The 22,095-nt window shown below is 39.7% G+C and overlaps 1 protein-coding gene across 9 annotated transcripts in view; it reads left to right on the forward strand.

Annotated features, from left to right (window-relative positions):
• The window catches only part of LRCH1 (leucine rich repeats and calponin homology domain containing 1), a 191,689-nt gene that overhangs the window by 148,263 nt on the left and 21,331 nt on the right, over positions 1–22,095 (forward strand). For 6 of the 9 annotated variants that reach the window (XM_035003372.1, XM_035003370.1, XM_035003378.1 and 3 more), the window contains 4 exons: positions 3,775–3,828; positions 4,554–4,626; positions 15,623–15,732; positions 18,099–18,236. In XM_035003372.1, the coding sequence (XP_034859263.1) occupies positions 3,775–3,828; positions 4,554–4,626; positions 15,623–15,732; positions 18,099–18,236 (375 nt within the window). Of the gene's footprint in view, positions 1–3,774; positions 3,829–4,553; positions 4,627–7,471; positions 7,577–13,806; positions 14,076–15,622; positions 15,733–18,098; positions 18,237–22,095 lie in introns of those variants that run through there. The other 3 variants (XM_035003377.1, XM_035003374.1, XM_035003373.1) reach the window with 3 other exon arrangements.

Raw genomic sequence — 22,095 nt, forward strand, 5'->3', positions numbered from 1 at the left:
TTAGCAGAGAGACCTGGTGGGGTTATGTGGGGACAGAGTAAGGGTGGAGTTATGCTGGGTGGAAATTGGGTGGCTGTTGAAAGCAGTTTTGATGTAAAACTAGAGATGAGCCTAGACGGTCCCAGAGAAACAGTCCTAAAAATAGGTTTGAGCTGGTGACTTGGGAGTGACATCTGGGTGACACCCTAATTCATCCCACCGTAGTGAGTGGGTTTGGGTGGCTAACTTCGGGACACACCAATTTATGTCCCTGAGGTGTCTGAGCATGTGAAGTGTAGTGAAGCAGTTTTACACTCTTAACTGGCTAAGTCTCTGTTAAATAAGACCACTCTGGTTTCCTTGTTGAGCGCCATGACTTAGAATTATGTTGAGTTTTAATCCCACCGCAAAGACTTGCTAACTATGGGCAACCTCTCTAAACTTCACCTTCATTTTCTGTAAATTGGGACCAGTCTCACAACCCAGGATACCTAGACGTTAGCTATGACTCTCACTTTACCATTCTATTATCATTATTGGTGGGGTCCTCAGACAAAATTACTGCACCGTGTCTTCCCTGGTGGAGGCATCACTGAATTACCCAGTCCTGGAACATCAGGAAGCCTTTTGCGTGAAGGCTGCCCCCAGCCCATTCCCTCAAGCTCTCCTTTGAGACAGGCTCCTTGTGATTCTGTGCAGGCCCACTATTTTATTATTGATTGATTATAGTTGACCCACTTTTTTTTTTAAGCTTCTTATTTGGAAATAATTTTAAATTCATAAAAATGTGGGGGAAAATTACAAGATTCTACAAAAGGTTACAAAAATTGCGTCTTTTTACCCAGAGTGACCTATTATTGTTTTACCACATTTGTCATATTGTTTCTTCTCTTTCTCTCTTTCTCCACACACGGTTCTTTTTCTGAAGCATTTGAGGGTTTCATATATCACAGTCCTTTTTCCCCTAAATAATTCACTGTATGTGTTCTAAGAGTAGAGGTTTTACTTCACATAACTACATTTCGGTTATCAAATTCAGAAATTTACATTGATAAACTGTTTTAATCTCATCTACTATTCATATTCCAAATTGTTCAGTTGATCTAATGATGTTCTTCAGATTTTTTTTTTCTCTACTCCCATGTAGGAACACTGGCAGGGAGTGTATCTAGTTAGGAGGAGGTGTTTGGAGTTTCCCTTACTCTGGAACATTTCTGTAACCTTTCTTTGGTTTTTACAACCTTGAAATTTTGAAGAACGTAGCTCTCCTCTTTTTTAATGGTGTGCCCCTTATTTTGTGAGACAAAAGTCCCTCATATTTCCTCATGATTAGATTGGGATTCTGTGTGCTTGATCAGAACACTGCACAGGTGGTATTATGTCCATCTCAGGATATCACACGTGTCTAGATGGGCCTGATTGGTGATGTTAATTTGATTGCCCATTTGTTGTGTAACTTGATTTGTCCACTGTGTAATTTATTGCTCTGTTTTTCCATTGCAACTGATAAGCAATCAGTGAAGAGGTACTTTATAACTGGTTAGGGTCCTGCTGCAGATGCACTTTTGATGCTAGTAAAACAGATGTCCATCTGGGTGCATGATTCAGGAGTACCAGTTTAAGACACAAGTCCTCTAAAAAAAGATATCTCCACTCCCATCTCTGATTTATAACGTTTTGTATTAATATAAGTTAGTTTTTTCTTTTTGGTTGAATGAGGACTACTATTTGGTGTAAGAAATTCTTACTCATTGTCTTCCTTCTCTAGGGCATTCATCTGTCCATGACAGGCACATCTCAATGATTTTGAAAAGGAGGGATCTGATAGTGGGCTCTGGGAGGCACAAGGAGGAGGAAGAGAAAGTAGTGGATTAGCTAGGCCAGTGCTAATGATTATGCAGAATTTAAATGTGGTCCTCATTTATGATTTGGTTATTTTTATATTTTCTATCTCATTCCGGAGGAAAGCAATAACCTTAGCATAAGTCTTGAATCAATTAGCCAGTGTTTGTGGAGTACTTACGCTGGATTTGGTTTTGTTTTGGGTGTCAAGGATTGGGCTATTAAGGATATGAAGTTGTCCTCCTTTTAAGAGGTTTTAAAAAATGTGGAGGGAAGGGGCGCCTGGGTGGCTTGGTTGGTTGGGTGACTGCCTTTGGCTCAGGTCGTGATCCTGGAGTCCCTGGATCGAGTCCCGCATCGGGCTCCCTGCTCAGCGAGGAGCCTGCTTCTCCCTCTGACCCTCCCCCCTCTCGTGTGCTCTCTCTCTCTCTCATTCTCGCTCTCTCAAATGAATAAATAAATCTTTAAAAAAAATGTGGAGGGAAGAAGACTTGGATATTGAAAAAATTTAAAGAATTTGAGATGGTCTGTAATCCTGAGTATTTTAGGTGCTCTGGGAGACTGGGGAAGAGGTAGAGTTTAAAGAGAGAGGGAAGTAAACGTAGATTTTGGGGGTTGTTTGGATTTGGATGGGTCCCAGCACGCAGCCCTGGCAGAATCAGCACAGTGTGTGAGCCAGGCAGAACACCGAGGAGGGGTGTGAACTGTGGCCCTACCCAGTTCAACAGGTAGGGCTGAGATTGCCAAGGGGTTTTTACATCACATTGTCTGACTTTAAACATAATTGAGATGATGGTATCAAGTTTGGGTAGCACTGGCATCTATTCAGGAAGAATTGCAACTTATAGTCTCCTTCATAAATAATATCAAATTGGGGACAGTGTTGGAGGAAGGAATAGCTCATAGAGAGATTCAAACCTGCAGGTACTTGTTAGTATTTCTAACAAAGCCATTTAATTGAGTAGGGAAATTAATGACATTTTATTCTAAAAATATGTTTTTCCTTTGGATGTGTCGAAGTTTGGAGTATTTTTTAAATAGCACTCCTCAACAATAGGAATAGGAATAGCCATCTTAAATTTATACAGATTTGGTGTACTATAAATGAAGATGTTTATGTTAGCTATCACCAGGTTTTTTTTTAGGGTAATCAGTGGGTTCCTTGATGACCATATAAAGAAGGCTGATCTGAGTAAAATAATCTAGAGTTTCCTCATTGGTTGCCCAAGGAAACTGGCGTCAAATTGATAACAAGATTGTCTCGGGTAATTTGGAGTGTAGGCATGTATATTTATTAAAAGCTCCCAATGAGGGGCACCTGGGTGGCTCAGTCGGGTAAGCCATCAACTCTTCATTTCAGCTCAGGTCATGATCTTAGGGTCCTGAGATCGAGCCCCACCCCCATCGGGCTCTGTGCTCAGCTTGGAGTCTGCTCAAGATTCTCTCCCTCCCACCCCCTCTGCCCCTCCCCCTGCTCACACACAGCTCTCTCTCTCTCTCTCTCTCTCCTCTCTCTAAAATAAATAAATAAATAAAATCTTAAAAAAATAAAAGCTCCCAGTGAGATTCTATGTATTTGGGAAATACTGCCTTGGACCATTTCTAAAGACCTGTAGTTTAAATGAGGAGTGGGAGCCTGTACGTGGCTTGGTCATCGAGCAAGGCAGGTTATGTTTAAAGGTACTTTGGACTGAGCTCTTTGCCCTGGGAGATCCCTTTTCTTAGTTTGTGTGATATTTTAGATGTATTTTTTGTGTGTGTGTGAGTACAGCTGCATGTTTTTAGCAAATGTCAGTATGACCTACTTAGCTATTTAACACACTAATTAATTAATTCAGTGTATATTCATTGAGTGCCCAGGTGCCAGGGATATGAGGGAAGTCAGAAGGACGCAGTTCTTGCCTCAATAATTTTATGGTCTAATGGAATATACCACGCATTTTTTTCTTTAAGGTGCAAAATGATCTCACATCACAGAGCAATGGGAGCGAGTATTCTCCAAATGAGGTAAGTTTTCTGAAGATTACTGTAAGACGAGGTAGTTTGTGAAGGCTGAATTGGAATACCTTTTACAGAAATACATAATCTGAGACTGTCATGATTCATGAGTTAATTGTATTGCAGATTCTGTGGGGGAGTCTCTCTCATTAGCTATCGTGGTCTTATCTGGCCCTATCCATAATGAAAGATTAGTTTTTTAAGATGTATTTTGAAGACCAAATATGGCAGCGTATTTACAGAAGACAGAGTGATGGCTCCAATAGGCAGCATTTCGAACGTCCTATTACCCATCAGTGGAGCAGTGGGTGGTTTCCCTATAGATGAGACTCTGTCCAGTGTGACCTGTTCTCTCTTATTGTGTCATGACATTCTTCATCAGCTGTGCCCCCTGTGAGGGGGGTGTGAGTGTGTGCCTGAGTGTGTGTACCCATGCACACAGCTATTCTGGAGCAGAAAAGATCGCCAGTGTCACATGATTATAGAATATTTTTTGTTGCGCAAATGAAAATTGACTGGCTCTCCCCTCAGACATTCTGTTGATGATGCCACTTCAACCATTTGCAATGCGAAGATGCATCCGTCATATTTTTTTAGTCAGGTCTTCATCACACGCAGCAAATCAAAAAGGTAGTGGTGTAATTATAATCCTGGAACGTAGAGAAGCATGTGTAGTTCTGCTTTAGTTGTTTGTTTTTTTTAAAAAAAAACACCCTTTCCTTCCAATACTGCAGATGAGAGCGAACTCGCCTGCAATCTCTCCCACCACCAACAGCACAACTCCATTTGGCCTCAAGCCTCGATCAGGTAAATTAAAACTTCAGTGTCCTGACACTTCTAAACACTCAGTGGTTTCCCTTTAGCCTCTTAAATGTGTATGTGTTAGCGTGAGCAGCCTTGTGAACGCACTCTGGTGAACATTGAGTCCTAGCCTCAGAGCTGCAGCTTGGGGAGGCCAGACTTTGGAGCCTTGTTCTCAGTGAATCACCTGTTAGGTCCATGTTAACAGTAGTAGATATCGTACCTCCTTTCCAATCCGAGCAAAGAGAAAAGGTGATGGGGCATGTTAGTGGGGAAGAAATATTCTAATGAGTGTTTTACCCAGGGAAGATAAAATAGCTAGTGCTTTGCCCCAGTGGTTCCTAGTAAGGTGCTGAGCTAAAGAGCAGCCTCTGACAGGGTGACTCCTCTAAAATATCCTTTGTTGGCTTTCTAACCCTTGTAAGGTTATGCATTTCCTCCTGCAACAAAGTGATCATTTCAAGGCTCACATGAATGGCCAGGAGTCATTTCTTTAAAAGAGCCTTTCTGCATCAAACACTAATGATACACTGTATGGTGACTAACATAACATAATAAAATAAAATTTAACAAAAGAGCCTTTCTGCTTATTTTACCTACTTTCTTTTAATTTACTGTTAGTGTATTCACAGATGTAAATTACAGCAATGTGCAAAATAACTATTGGTTTTAAAAAGAAGGACGATGATGCATAGAAAAATTCGGTTCTTCTGATTTCTCCACTGAAGTTCTAGCACTATCTACCTTCTTTTAGTCCTTTTTTATTTTAATACTTTTGGATCTTTGCATACAGTCGTGACTATAATGCTTTTAAGTAACTGCTAAGAAAGGATTCAGACACATTTAAGTAAAAAGCTAGTAAAGAACTTAGATGTTCCTGGGTTTTTCAGTAAAGCATTTTGGCAAACAGAAGTTATATGTGTGTATATTTTGTAAACAGGTACCCATAAAAAAACAAATATAATTCCTGTATGAAGGAAACTTTTTCGTTTGGGGAACAAGTTGATTGATGGGTAACATGTAGCCAGGTGTAATGGTTTCCTGGCATTCTGGATGGGCTATAAAGCAAAGCTATTTGAGAAAATGCTGGGGCATGGCAAAGGTTAGTAGGTGTGTTATGGAAAGCCAAATTGTGCATGAAATAAGGCTCAAATGACTGGCCTCCTCATTTATGGCAGTGAGCGTATGCAGTCAGATCTGGGCTGGGCTTCCATTTCCCTGGGGTCTCAGGTGTGTACTGGGAGACATGATCAGGTGGGCATCTCTCCTCCGTGCCTTCAGTGACGGCCTTCCAGGAGAGTTATCTCTATGCATTCAGGACCTCAGATTGGGCTACAGACTTGCTTCTAATCCTTACAGGTAGTTTTAAGGAATTTTAAATATATTTCATAATTGAGCAATCAAAAGTTGAATGAATCCCCAAAGACCAATATTCTTTTGAATGTGCATCTTTACAATTTAGTTGTAAAATTGTCTCAATGATTTTTTTTTTCTCTCTTTTATGGAGTCCAAACTCGACTTATCACTATTGTACTTGTACTATTCAACCATTTAAAATTCATTGTAGTGGTGGAAGAAGAAATGGGGTATTTATTTTGAATAGCAGAAAACAAAGATAATTTCCTCTCCAAGCTTCCAACCTTTCTATAATGCTGACTGTGGAAATTGTTCTAGCTGTTGAAAGCTTTGTTGAGTTTGGTTGCTATAAATAATGCTGATTTATCTTCAGGAACATCAAGTGGCATGTTGGAATTTTATAAAACTGTATTATATATTGGGGATTTTTTCATTTTATTTAGTAATTTAAACATATTACAGTATGTATTTTTCACATTTTCTAAAAAATAATATATATAGCAATCTTAATTGAAGATGATATGATTTAAAAAGAAGTTCTATTTGATTGAGTAGCTTTGGAACTTTGAAAGCCAATTAACTTTTCTTTTAAAGTTAAGGGTATGGATTTATGTGATTTCTGTGTTACAAATAAAAATAGACTGCTCAAACCAGCAAGTTGGAATAGGAACTTAGATTCTTAAGTAGGCTGATAGTTTTCTTCAAAAGAAATTTTTTTTCTCTTCTGTGTTTTCCTCCAAAGAGAGACAACTGTATATACTCAAATGTTCATTCCTAACTCAGAAGTACTTGAAATTGATTGACTTCTGTTGGTGAATGAGGTTTGTTGTTAAAGAGACTCTGCTAGTGTCACAAAATGCTTTTCTGCTGATCAGTACCAAGACAGTGTTGAGGGGTGTGTGTGTCCAGGGTTGAGCAGAGAGTTGGCCTATCAATAAAGCATGCCAGTAGCCTTTAAAGAGAAATTTTACATTGCCTTGGAGAAAAATTGACACATGGTAAACACTGATTCTGTAATAGTCTCATTTCTAAATAATAGATATATTTACACATGTTAAGCTTTGTCTGTGTAACCAAATTTTTTGTGTGACTCGTATTTGCTACGATTGTTAGTTATTTAGAAGGTTTTTGAAAAGGTGTCTGGTAGGTCTTCTGCTTTGTATCTATGTTATCTGTGGGTACTCTTCCTTTCTGCTGACATGATTCATTAGGACTCTGAGTCTGTGGGCTTGCAGGACTGTTAAGATTAACGATATTAACTGCATGCAAAGTATATGATTGATAAGTACTAACACTCGGTTTTTATCATTCTTTTTATTTCATGCGCCATCTTTCATTCTTCTCCTATATTGTACATTTGAATTTAAATCCCATAATATGAAATTCGCTTCATTTCCATACAAACCTTATGCCATTTGTGAAATGCTGCTGCCCCTTTGGTTTTTCCTGGTCCTTGTCCAACTGTACGCGGACCGGCTCTCTTGCTCTCCTGCAGACCCAGCCCTCACTCTTCCTCCTATCTCCTTCAACAAACTTACACAGGCACAAACATGGGACAGCTCTAGCTACAGTGTTCCATCTGAAGGAGACAGTGACAATGGTAGGTGGCCTTGTACCTGTTCTTCAATGTGCTCATTAATAAGCCAATGAATATACTGATCGTTCATTTCTGTGCAGCTGAGGATAGAGTATATGCACCTGCATGCCTGCTCTAAGCACCAATGAGAAAAGCTGGAAAACAAAGTCCAGAAAGTGCATGGGGATTGTTCTCTAGCAGTTTGTCGAACTACATTTAATTAACTTGAAAGTTCTGAATTTCGGGAGGACTTTACAATAATTTCTTTCTCTACCTTTTCCGCTTGGGTTTTTGTTGTTGTTGTTGTTGTTTTGTTTTTTGTTTGCTTGTTTACAAAAATTGGGGGTTGCACATTTGGAGTGTCTCTGCTTGCTCCTGCATCTGCACCAAAGTGCCTATAGAGTTTGATCTTTTATTATCTATGCTTAACCGTATGAGATTTTTAAGGTAATTAATACCATGGCTGATCGCTGAGTGGTGCACTAAAAATAATGTTAACATTGAGAAATTTCTAAAAATGAAGAGAAATCACTTGCCTTCTTTTTTTTGTTGTTATTTGCACATTTTAACTTTTGACACCTTCTACCTTTTCGAGTGTCTGTTCACCTATATGATATTCAAATTGGCCTGAAAATCAAATGTGCCAATAAAAAATTGAAGACAGCTCATTGGATTATTATGAATATCTTTTAGTTTTGTGCCATTAAATAGCTTAAATAGCCTAAAAGATGAAAACAAAAAATAGTTATCTAGACCTACATGCCACATAGATCAGAATCTCCATTTAGCCTAATGTTAGTTAAGATTTTAAACATTTTATTCTAAGATACAAAGTGACAAAAGTAATGTTAAATGAAATAGCATGATTTATAGGGAAGAGAAGTAAGATATGAGGTATAACCAAAATGCAAACACAATAAGAAAATAAATTTTCCGATCATAGTTATTTTTTAATTGAAGTATGTTATACAGAAAAAATATATTTAAAACATCTGCTGTGATTTCTGGTCAAAATTCAATAAAAAAAGTTTTCCAGTTTCCTTATGAAGAAGGATACATGTATATTTTGGCAGGTTAGTTGTAAAAAGGGTTTTACTATTTCATAGATTTCTAAATTTTTTTAACTGAAAATAAGTATGCTTCAACAACAACAGCAATGAGACAAAAGTCCCTCCTTATACCATCCCTATTTTGAAATCTGGAAGTTGAAGAGGGCTCAGTGGAAACTTTCTTGAGAAACTCTTCCTTTACTCAAAAATAAAAAAAGAGGGGGAGAGGCATTTTTGTTTTTCAGAAAGCATGGCTATTTATGGGTCTGCTGTTGTTTAAAGGAAATCAAGCCTAAAATGAAAGATTTATGTGTGATTTGGTATTTCCTTAGGAGTGATATCTGAAACCAAAGGACTTTTGTTTGTTTGTTTGTTTGTTTGTTTGTTTGTTTAAGCTGGGCAAGATCTAGTCATGTTATGTAGCAGAATTTCTATCTATATAGATGCGCCAGCTAAAACCAGAAAGGTGAGGTCACACTGTTATGTCGTGATGGAGGTGAGGCCACCCAGGGTCCTAGCCCTGCACCATCTCCATACTCACTCGGCAGCTGTTTATTGAGGACTCTCAGTGCAAGCCATAAGCCAGACTGCCTTCTTTTTATTAAAAATCCTAAGATATCCATAGAAATTAATAATTGTAGAAATCTCTCTGAAAATAAAATAACCTTGCACTCTTTACTTGGTATTTTTTTGTACGAGTGCAAATTCCAGAGATTCATGTGTAGCTATCAAGCTGTACCACAGTCATAATAAAAGAATTACTCTCAATATTCATGTGGTTCCATCAGTCACATCAGGTAATGGGTGGTTGTCGTTCATCCCTATTTGCAGTTTGTCTAGAAGGTGTTGTGGGCAACAGAAAATTTTCTATGCAGAAATTGTTTTTACAAATAAATATTTGTGCAGGTTCCCAGATCTGACTTTTCACATGCTTCTTCATTCTCTTTGTGCTACACTTGGCCTTGTGATTTTGATATATTTTCCAAAGCATTTTTTAAATTAATGAAGTTGCACTATACGTATTCACAAGCATACAAATTAATCTTGCAAGAGAAATACAGCCTGCGATTTTATGTTGTTCTTACTCATTCCTCTTAAGTAGGAGATCCTGTCCAGTGGCCATTCTTGGCATTTCCAAGCTGATTAGCACATCAGTTTTGTTTCCCCCTATTCCTGGTCTCCATTATCTGTACCTGTCTCAACCTTTGTAAAGAAACGGCATCTTATCCCCGACTCAACCCGGTGTGTAATGTAGTTTGTCTTTCATTTATATTTTTTTTAGTTTTGGGTAAAGTTGGCATTTTTAGACCTTGTTCACTGTCTTGCTTTATATTAAAATTCCCCTTTAATTAAATTCTTTTCAGTATTTCATTTCAAATATGTCTCATTTTGAATTCCCCATCTTTTTCTAAAACTTTTTCTTCAAAGTAATAAAAAATGGCAAAGTGGCTAGAAGGTCCTTGGAAGTTTGCATTCCCGCGGTCACCGGAGTTCTGCCCCTTGAGACAGATGGGGAGGATGTGGAGGATGTGGAGGATGGGAGGATGAGGAGGATGGGAGGATGAGGATGAGGATGGGGAGGATGAGGAGGATGGAGAGGATGGGGAGGGTGTGTGCAGGGCTGTGGGTCACTCCTGGCGCTGGGTGGGGCAGCTTCACTTCATTTGGTTCTTAACTTGGGAACAATTTCTTCTCTTTCTTTTGCTCTTGTGCCCTATTACTACTCTGCCTCTTTCCTGCCTTTCCCCTTCACTTTGAAGTGAAAACTGTTCCTATCTTCTTTTTCTCCCCCTTTTTTGTTGTTCCTATCTTCTTTTGAATCATTGTCCCTTTTCATTTGCAGTTAGTTCGTGGGTGCTAATTTATACTTATTTAAAATTGGCCATTGAATTATCACTAGAGAGTGAATGAATGAATGGACATATCCATCCATCTTAGGCCAATTTACAGACGTTTTCTAAGTTTTGCAATAACCTTGCACTTCTATGTATTATTTTCCCCATACAAAAATGAGGACATAGGCCATGAGAGGCATTTCAGCAATTCTGAGCCCTAGCTCTATATTAGAATCATTTGAGTGTTTTTAAGACTGTAGCTGCCTAGTTCCACATTCAGAGGTGCTAATTTATTTGGTGTCACATGGACTCTACACATTGATTACTTTTTTACTGATTTTTATATTATATTCAAGTAGGTCAAAGTCACTAGGTTAGAATAAATTGCCCAAAATTATAGAGAGGAAATATGAGCATTTTGAGGGCAGAGAGAGAATGTATCTAATTCATTTTGGGGCACCAGAAGGGAATAAATGAATGCATTAATCAGATTTCTAATTCACATTAGCCAGGATCTAAAGCCCCTGGTATTTTTTTCAAAGCCATTTTATTTTGCTGCCCTTGAATTTGTATATCTTAAATACCACACCCAGTCCAGGTTCTTAACTTCCAAGGAGAAACAGAGCTAAATTTCAAAACCCCATACGTCCATGGAGAAGAAATCTCTCACTGAGTTAAATTTAGGTAATAAAGGTTAATAATATAGACTGATAAATTTTATACCAGGAGTGCATTTCACCTAATAATTAAATAAGCATTTCAGGCAATTTTTAGAGCAGTGGGATTTCTTGATTTAACTAAAAGATATTCTTGGGGTGCCTACGTGGCTCAGTTGATTGAGCAGCTGACTCTTGATTTCAGCTCAGGTCATGATCTCAGGGTCCTGGAATTGAGCCCTGTGTTGGGCTCCACGCTCAGCAAGGAGTCTGCTTGAGGAATTCTCTCCCTTTCCCTCTGCCCCTCCCCCCACGCTCTCTCTCTCTCTCAAATATATAAATAAATCTTTTTTTAAAAAGATATTCTTAAACAAATAGAGAAATGGTTTCTTGTGCACATTCTTAAATGTCTGTTGTCTACTTTGTGCTGTGCATGAGGTTCGTTATTATGGATATGACTCTGCAAAAGACAAACAAGATATCTGCTTCTATAGAACTTTTACTTCAGAGTCAAATGAATTCAGACCTGGAAACCAAGCTTCAGTAGATTTTTCATGACAGGAAAAACTGAGGTGACTGATTATAAGGGTAGGATAATCTCTACAAAGATACTCTCCAAATAGACTGATCTTTGAATGAGGGAATTTTTGAAACACTTGTTTCATTTTTTTCATCCATCAAACAGCTTTATGGGGCAGGAGGAGACATACAAATTGGAAACAGACATAAACTCTTACAGAGTCATAATGGAGAGGAACAGATGTAGACTGCAAGAGAGAAAGTGATGAGTACCATGAGAGAGACACAGATAAAGAATTCTGTATGTTGATAGATCACTCCCAGGTTGGGGATGAGGATGAGGAGAAAAGTGAAAGAAGTAGCAGAGGTAATGGAAAAATCAGTGGAATTTGACCTGTACCTAAAAAGATGAATTTGACATTCTGCACAAACATATTCATCATTCCTTGCAGGGGCTTTGCTTAGAGATTTGTCTCTTCTGCTAAATAAATTACAAACAGGAGCAAATCATCTTTTCCATTCTTTGAATGTTATTTATTAGATACATAGTAATTAAACAATTAAGCATGACTAATTTTTCCTGCATCTTTAATCACCCTTAAATCACCCACTTTTTTGTCTGTTCCTACACACACACACACACACAGTCCTCCACACACTTCCTCTGCTCTCTTCTCCTTCTTTTTTTTTTTTTAATTTTATTTATTTATTTGAGAGAGAGAGAATGAGAGACAGAAAGCAGGAGAGGGAGGAGGGTCAGAGGGAGAAGCAGACTCCCTGCTGAGCAGGGAGCCCGATGCGGGACTCGATCCCAGGACTCCAGGACCATGACCTGAGCCGAAGGCAGTCGCTTAACAAACTGAGCCACCCAGGCGCCCTCTTTTTTTTGCTTCTTAATTACACTTAAATAGGGTGACATTTGATTTGAAAGACAGGTCCTAACAGTGCAGCTCTTCTTAATATTGTTTTGTAGCCTCAAGTTAAACTTTCCCCCCCCCCGAATTAAATAAGGAAGTTCTTAAAATTTAGTGATATGAAATTAAGGAAAAAACAGTAATTCGTCTATAGATCAATTTCCTGAAGCTTTGGGTCAGAATGGTCACTACACATATTATTTAAATATGACTTGAAAGAAAAGGAAAAAAAACTGTAGGTAACAGAATCAGAGCTACCATCATGGTCCCATTAAAATGGTTCTGTTATAACAGACCTCGCAAAATAAGCAAACATGTATGTCCTCTGTAGAGTTATTATTAGTCTAAAGAGTTTGTTTTCATTTCTCATATATTCTATAGTAATTAACCCATTTAGAAAACTAGTAATATTGTAGTCATGGTTTCCAATAATTTTAGGTACTTTTGAAATATTCATTTAAAAAAACACAGTTCAAATGTGTTTAACACTTTGTGATTGCTTCACATTCATAGAGCAAATTCCCAAGCATTCGTTTTATATTTTTAAGATGCATGGGAATTTAAGATGAAAAATGATGCTGGGACATTAAAACCCAGACACCACTGTATTATCTTATCTCACATAGGGTTCTAACAAGGCGAGGATACTTGAATTGTGTGCTGTTAAACAAAAGCTCATGGTTAACTTCCTGATAGTTTCGTATTCAAAAGAAATCTGCCAATAAAAACATATTGAAAATATTAAGCATGCTGTATTAGATAAGATTGCCCCCTAGAAAAAAGGCAAAGGGAAATAAAACCTCCAAAGAAAACATTAGCATTGTTTAAACAATGTTGGGGCGCCCCTTGCTGGCTAGTGTATGTATTACTCAACTCTGCTTACATTCCTTGACTTTTTTGGTAAATTTGGTTGACTTCTTTTTTGGGGGGTGTGGATTATTTCTAAAATTTTACATTCCAATATATATCTCTTCTGGATGTTATGTTAAATGGGTAGTTTTTTTTTGTTGGTCTTGATAAGATTCAAAGGCAAGCTTAATGCATTTCCAGTTTCTTCCCGGCTTCCTAGTTTGTCCACCTTCTCCTTATTTCCCTTTGCTCTGCAAACTGCTCATCTCTCCCTACAGGTTATGCTACCCTACTTGCTTTGCTGGACTTGCCTTGATTTTTAAATAATCGGTCTCATTTCCTGTGGGTTTGGTTTCTGTGGGGTTTGGTGATAGCCCTTTGGTGACATGTCTTTGGCTCTTTTTGCCGGTGACTTCCCTGGATGGCTTGAAGCAGAGGCCCAGGCCCCAGGCTGACTCCTCCCTGAAGTTCCAGAAGGTGCTATGTCTAGTAGACCTCCCTCTTTCTCCATTTGCTGTAAATCAAGGTTTTATTAGGACAACTTTCTAATCTTCCATAGAGCATCAGAATGCTGATTCACATATCCTACAACTGACTTAGAAAATACTGAGATGTGAGAAGCTTGATGCAAATCATTTTATTTATTTCATTTATTTACTTATTTAATTATTTATTTATTTGAGAGAGAGAGTGCACACATGAGCGGGAGGGGCAGAGGGCGAGGGAGAGAGTGAGAGAATCTAAAGCAGACTCCACACTGAGCACAGAGCCTGGTGCAGGGCTCAGTCTCAGGACCCTGAGATTAAGACCTGGCCCAAAACCAAGAGTCAGATGCTTAACCACCTGAGCCACCTAGGCGCCCCCATGTAAGTCATTTATTAAGGTGGTTTCATCCAAAGGTACACATTGAGATTAAAATGACATAGTTGGGTGAGCATGCAATAATTGATTATAGGGAGTGGACTCAAGTTTTTCTATTCTAAGTATATTTGTAAACCATATTTAACTTTTTTAAAAAATTAGTAAATTGAAGTAACTTTTTAAGTGGTCTGTAGGAAATATTTGTCAGAATAAAAGTTGCATGCCCTTGTTTACATGATTTATATTATGGTGATCAAAATTACTGGAATTGCAGTACCCATGCAGCCTTCCCTGTGGTTGTGGTTTTTAAAACCGAAGTTCTTTGCCCAAAACTTCCTGGAGGGCTCCCCTACCTCACCTCGCCCCCTAAGCCCACATGCAGTCTGAAGGTCTATAGGACAGGAGGGGCAAATACGGCTCTTACCAGCACCTTGCTCCCTCCTGTGTGAATGGGAAATTGACAGTCTCAGTGGGATAAAAATCTCAAGAGAGAAAAAAAAAAATCAAGTTTAAATCTGCACTGGGCTTTGTATCATAATAAAAAGTGATTAAAATCCTTGTTAGAATCAGCCTGCCATATGTAGAATATTGTGTACCTTCTTTATTAGTCTTTACAAGATGTTATCCTTCAGAGGTTTAGAGTATTCATTTTCTCTGGAGCCCGAGGCTGGCCGCCTTTCAGAGGGAGCTCTGCTGTTAGTTGCTGTTCGTGATGGTTGTAATTTTAAAGACATAAAGCCAAGGGTGATCTCTTAAACTGCCTCTAATCTTGCCAGCTTTTCTAAAAGGAGTCTATGGTCATCTCTAAAGAACTAACTTTCTGGATATCGTATCAGTGACGTGATAGAAGGCAGAGTTTTTCCACTCCACATTTAAAATACGTAATCCTGTGTATCACCACCTAGTTCTTAACTCAGGCTTATAAAAAATTTTGGCCAACAGAAATATTAACCTGTCCTCATTTTTAACGTGTAAAGCAATTCTAGTCCTCTTCTTTGAATAAAATTATCTGAGTTGATGAAAAGATCATGAAACCCCAAGGATAAATGAACACTTAGATGAAAGCAGCAGGAACATGAGAGAGGGGACATCTGTCAGAGCTGTGGCCTGGCATGGGTCCAAGGATGATCCACACTCTTCCCTGGATTCAGTCTATTATCACCAAAAATACAACTGTTGTTAGTCTGCATAACTCAGTACAGTTTAAAATATAATCTTTAGAATATTCAAATCAAGCCTTCCGTGTGAAGTCAGAATTTGTTTCTGTGAGTGCTAAGTGCATCATTTGAGGGTAAACTATTGATTTAACGTCCATACGAGTAGTCCTATATGGCGACCTGTGGTAGGCACTCAATAAAGGCTTTTTTTTTTTTCCTTTTTATTACAGTGTTTCTAAGACCTCAGAGAAATTTGGAATCTATAGACCCACAGTTTACAATTCGGAGGAAAATGGAACAGATGAGAGAGGAGAAGGAACTGGTGGAACAACTCCGTGAGGTACCCCAGAAACAGTCCCTCCCCGAATATCCGTTCTCACCCAGAAAGAGTCCCTCCCCAAATACTCCTTTTCACCCAGAAACAGTCCATCCCTGAATGCCCATTCTCACCCAGAAACAGTCCATCCCTGAATACCTGTTTTCACCCAGAAACAGTCCATCACTGAATACCTGTTTTCACCCAGAAACAGTCCATCCCTGAATGCCCATTCTCACCCAGAAACAGTCCATCCCTGAATACCCGTTTTCAGAATTGAGGCGGCATTCTGTACATTTGAAAAATAGACTTTGAAGTGCTGCCAAAAGGCCTCATTCAGATCTAGCCAGGTCACCTCCTGACTGATATTGGGCAAGTCACATAACATCCCTGATTTCAGGTTTTTTCATGTATTAAAAAAATACTTCCCATCTTAGTGGGGTCTTGTGAGGAATATATGAGATAATGGAAGTTGAAATACATATGGATAAAACCTAGTATTGTTTCAGTTCAGGTATGCTCTACAATAATATGCTGTCATTCTTTTACTTAGCAATAACATTCCATTAATTTAAAAATGTTTATCCTTATCCTACTTTGTATTCCAACTGATCAGAACTTTGTAATCAGGCATTTAAGCAAAGCATTTGAGTTCCTACCCAAGAGTGCTAGGTGCCAACGAAGATTTTAAGCTTGGTGATGGCAGGGAACATGGCTATCTTATTCTTTGTATTTCTGTTCCCACACAGCTTCTGGTGGGCACTCTGGAGGTATTTGTCTATCCTCATGGTCTTTGTATCTAGTTCAAGAGCTCATACATGAATATATGAAAGATCAAATAGCAGTGCATGGGTCAGTCGCCAGAGAGCACATGGATATTAATTATTAAAGTCAGCGCACCATGAACTGCTTCATAAGTTCTTTATATTCAAGGACAAGTACCATAGCCATGGACTAGAAGAATGTAAGAAAGTCTAGAGGGGATAGATTTAAGGTACATCTTCTTCAGTCACTGGGTGATTGACTGCTACTGTGTATCAGGCAGTATTCTAGGAGATGGATATAGGAGAGAACATAAAGGTCCCTGCTCTCATGAAGCCCGTAGTCTATGAGTAGAGATAGTAAATGAGAAGGAAACAAATAAACATATAATTTCAGATGGCAATGAGTTCTGCAAATGAGAACTGAATCCCGTAAATAAAATCAAAGTTAAATTAAATTAAGGTAGGTCCACACTGTTGTTGCTACAGGTGATAGTTTATATATGGTTTAGCAGGGGGTCAGGAGGGAGGAATTAAAAGCACAGAAACCCCTTCCCACTGCTTTAAGTCACTGTGGTTGGCTCAACAGTCCCAGCGAGAAAGTCAGACCTCTGTGGTTTGCCTAGAGTATTTGCATGTGCTGTAAATTTGGGAGGTGAACTTTCAGAGGAAGGTGAAAATAAGATCAGAAGCTGAGACATGCCTCTCAAAGAGTGACAGTTTTATTTTAAAGTGTGGGTTATATTGGTTGTTTACATTTTCATTTATGATATAAAATAAGGGACTGAAAGAGTGTACAGAAGAAAAGTAGGTGTCTACACACAGGACCGTTCTGAGAAGGAATTACGTGACACTGTTTTATGCACTGGTTTTCTAGTGTTTCATTTATTCCAAATCTCCAAAATAAGTCATTCTTTCTTGGGCTGTTATCCATTTAATAGGAGCCACTTTATAAAACAGAAACTTGTATTTGAAGTTCAGAAAGTTAATTTCTCTACTTCTGCTTCTGAGAAGATCAAACAAACCTACCTTTCCCTGTTTCCCTCACTAAGTACAAGTAAAAACCATGGACATTATATATAAAATAAACATAAGAACACTCAGAAAGGTAGAGAGAAGACAGCAGTCTGGCTAGGGCCCCTAGGGACTAGAAATGACACTGTGGTGAGCTCTGTGGGTTTTCTTTTTTGCCTCATATATCTCAGATCTGGAGCTGAAGTAGTTGGAAACCCAGAAATGCTAATGGGCACAATTTCTTTTAAAGGGCCACCCAAAAGCCATGGGATCTCTGTATTATTTCTTGTCACTGAGTATGAATTTATAATTATCTCAAAATAGAAAGTTCAATTTTTTTTAAGGGAGAAAAATTGATTTCTCAGCTAAAACATAATCTAAGAGAAAAGCATCCCTTAGTCCCTCCTCTGCCCCTGGCAGCCTGTCAGAACCAATTGGTCCTGCTTTCTGTTGGTCACCTCATTCTGGTTTTATATTTCCATAGCCAAGGGTGAGGCAACATTGAACTCAAGAAGTTATCCCAGTATGTTAATGTCTCAATTCATAAATACCTGTAACTCTATTTGACCCTCCGTTGCCTGATGACACCTGGCTTCCCTCTGATTCCTCCCCCAGAGCATCGAGATGAGACTCAAGGTCAGCCTGCACGAAGACCTGGGGGCGGCACTCATGGACGGCGTGGTCCTCTGCCACCTGGTCAATCACATCCGCCCGCGATCCGTTGCAAGCATCCACGTCCCCTCACCAGCAGTTGTAAGTAACACCAGATAAAGGGAAACTAACTTTCACATAAGACAAATTTTGGGGGGGGACCTGGGTGGCTCAGTTGGTTAAGCAACTGCCTTCGGCTCAGGTCATGATCCTGGAGTCCCGGGATCGAGTCCCGCATCGGGCTCCCTGCTCGGCAGGGAGTCTGCTTCTCCCTCTGACCCTTCTTCCTCTCATGCTCTCTGTCTCTCATTCTCTCTCTCTCTCAAATAAATAAATAAAATCTTTAAAAAAAAAAAAAAAGACAGATTTTGGGGGGACAGTGTTGCTTGTTAAAGTTGCTGCCAGGGTCCCCCAGGACCTCAACAACTAGAAGAGTGGGAAAGAAAAAGCTCTGAATGAAGCAACATTTTCTCCTAAAAAGGGAGAATATATAAATACGTAAGTGCCAGGAAAAGAATTTATTTCAAAGACAAAGCACATCACGTTAAAGGACTTACTGGTTGGGGCGCTAACTTTTAAGGCTGTAAGGACATAAAGATTCATTTCTCACTAGGGGTGATTTAAACAGTGAGAAGTCTTTCCAGGAAGCTTTTTTGGTTGGTGGCTTCTCTGCTAAATGGAATCTCTTTCCTTTATTAGTCACTGAGGATTTTAGGATGATTCTGGAAAGATGTGGGTTCTCTGTCAAATGGCATTTTAAATAACCCGTCAAGCCAGAGGTTGGTCAGCCGGGCATTAGGCCTCACTTTGCTCGGGGTACACGAGATACTGGGGCAGCAGTGAGACAGACTGATCGCTGAGACTCACCTAATAGCCTAAAACTCCTCGTGTCTGCTGTAGGGGAGAGGAAGCTGGCAGTGGGAGCTGCTGCCTATAGGTCACAGAGCTACGGGGTCACTTTTATGGTCATTCAGATGAGGGTGGGGGAATCAGGGCACAGCTTGCCTTTGGAGCCTAGGTCAGGTTCAGGCAAGCGGAGGACAAAGAAGAATTTCTGTCCACACTCTTCGCTGTTCTTAGGAGAGGCGGAAGAGTTTAGGGGCTAAGAACGCAGGGTTTGGGTTCAAACTCCACACCTACTTGTCAGCCCTATGACTGCGGGCAAGTATTTAACCTCTTTTTACCTTGATCTGTTCTCTATCGTGGAAGTGTTCCTGTGAGGATAAAATAAGGCTACTGCCTGTGATACATGCACGAATTTAGCCGCTGCTATCGTTGGTCTATGGAACAGATTTTCAAAACTCAGAGCCCCAATGTCAAGGCACAGTGCTCATAAAATATCACATAATGAGCGTTTTTCTACCTCCCTCACCCCCAGGAAAGCCTCACAATGGCCTTATCTTTTTTTCTCTTTTCTTTTTAAATTTACATTCAACAGCTGACATATGATACATCATTAGTTTCAGATGTAGTGTTCAATAATTCATCAGTTGCGCATAACACCCAGTGCTTATCACATCGGGTGATGGGCATTAAGGAGCTCACAGGGGTATTTTTTATGCTTTCTTTTCTCTTGGCAGCAGGAGAGATTAACTGAGGATCCTGTTCCAACTGTCAGTTTCCTTTCTATATTGTGGAACGTATTCTTCCTCTGAAAAGTTGTACCACTTTTGCCTCAGAAATCAGAGGGGAGGGGCGCATGGGTGGCTCAGTGGGTAAATTGTCTTCCTTGGGCTCAGGTCATGATCCCAGGCTCCCGGGATCAAGTCCCACATTGGGCTCCCTGCTCAGCAGGGAGCCTGCTTCTCCCTCTCCCTCTGCCCCTGCGCCCTGCTCTTGCTGTCTCTCAGTATCTCTCTCTCAAATAAATAAAATCTTTAAAAAAAAATTATGGGGGCGGGGGAAGATCAATTTGTCTTCTCTTTAAAATCTGTCTCTAGCTTGCCTTAGTTTGGGCAACAAATTCTGCCCTATAATCCAGTATGAAACTTTCCACTGTTTTCTACAAATAAGGTCCAAACTGCTGTAAAGTTGTCTGAGCCATGTGCCAAATTCTCATTTCATAATTCTTTCTGAATTATAAGAGAGAAACCATGACTCCTCATAGCTTCCAATTTGAATTTACAATTATATTATTCATAGTGAATATGAATCATGTATCTAAGCATTTATATATATATATATATATACACACACATTTTTATTATGTTATGTTAATCACCGTACATTACATCATTAGTTTTTATTAAGCCTTCAGGAAACATGCTGTGTTCCTCTAGAAATCTTTTGGTTGTCAACCTATTTTCTTTTTTCTTTATTTATTTTTAAAGATTTTATTTATTTGAGACAGAGAGAGAGAACGTAAGGTGTAAGCAGGGGGAGAGACAGAGGGAGAGGGAGAAGCAGACTCCGCACTGAGCAAGGAGCCCGATGCAGGGTTCAATCCCAGGACCCTGAGATCATGACCTGAGCTGAAGTCAGACGCTTAACCGACTGAGCCACCCAGGAGTCCCTATTTTCTTTTCTAAATATTTTTTTTAGTTGAAAAAATAATGGGAAATAATGCCCAACTAGAGAAAATACAGAAATGCAGAGGGAAAAAACAGCCTTTATTCCATAAGCCAAAGACCACCACTGTTAACATTTTGGTTTCTCTACGAACTACTAGCATCCTTTCTACGTTTAAGTTGTTTCTGAATTATTAGCTCCTCACGTATACCATTTAGTAGTTTTTAAAATTTATCAAAACCTAGATATTTCCTCATGCCATTAAAATTTTTCAACAAGTGCCCATTTTAATAACTGTCAGATATTGTACCTTATGTTATCATATCATAGCCTGTATTTTGGAAATACAGGCTGTTTCCAAATGTCCACTTAGCAAACATTCTTGAGTGAGCGTCTCGGAGCCCCTCTGAGCAGCCCAGCCTGCTGTCCTGGTCTGTGCGTTCATTGTCGACTGTTTGTCCGGGCTGTGCTCTCTTACCCGGAAGGTTGCTCCCCACACTCTCTCCAAGTCTCCTCACCTCGCAGCCGCTCAGGCTCCCGTTTGTCCTCTGCTTCAGCGTCTCTGGGAGCCAAGCCATTCTTGACCCCTTGGAATGAAGTTAGATTCTTTTCCTTGCTTTTTTTTTCCTCCTGATGGTCATCTCACAACTAAGGCCTGTATCATATTACACTGTAATCTCCGTTAACTTACCAATAGATCCAACTAGACTGGAGCTAAGCGCCCATGAGGATTGTGTGTTTCACTTCCACGGGTGCACACATAGCCCCTAGCGGAGTATCCGACACCCAGTAAACACTCCGTTTGCACCATCGTAGCTGCACCAACAGCAGTGGATGCCTTTTCTACCCATGTTATTGTCAGCATTAAGCATTCTAATTTTTCACTAACGAAACTGATACTGTGCATTCTTTTTTATGCAAGGCTGGTGTCATTTTGACTCTTCAGCTGATGGTGGGGTTGAACCTCTTATTGTAGCAAGTACTTTTCTACCCTAAACCCAGGCATCAATCGTAGAATGGTGCCCTCCCTCCCACTTCCAAAGATGGGAAATTCTCTTTGTGTAGCTTGAAACTCACCTCACTTAGGGCTGACATAAATATTGTGAATGGTGTTGGGCATCTTTGGAGTTTCAGAACAGACCCCTCCTCCCACCTAAATAAAAAGTATATGAAGGAAGATAATGGGCCCAGAGGATTGGAGAGACAAATGCTAGGGTCTCTGAATGATGAAATGCCTCTGGGTGCCCTGACAGCTGGGCTAGCACCTGTTCTTCTGGTATCCCCATGTCACATTACCTCTGCCCGTCCTTCCTTTTGCATGAGGTTAATGTGGTGGTCTTGTCCTAACACATGCCAGGAAATGGGCAAAACCACCCAAGCAGCTTCTTGCCCTACTTTTGCAAGTCTCACGTTGAGGGGGGACCATTTCCTCTCTAGCCAAGGTGGAGAATGT

This window comes from Mirounga leonina, unplaced genomic scaffold, assembly GCF_011800145.1.
Source record: "Mirounga leonina isolate KUSES-001 unplaced genomic scaffold, KU_Mleo_1.0 Mir_127, whole genome shotgun sequence".
In the NCBI taxonomy this organism is placed as follows: Eukaryota; Metazoa; Chordata; class Mammalia; order Carnivora; family Phocidae; genus Mirounga; species Mirounga leonina.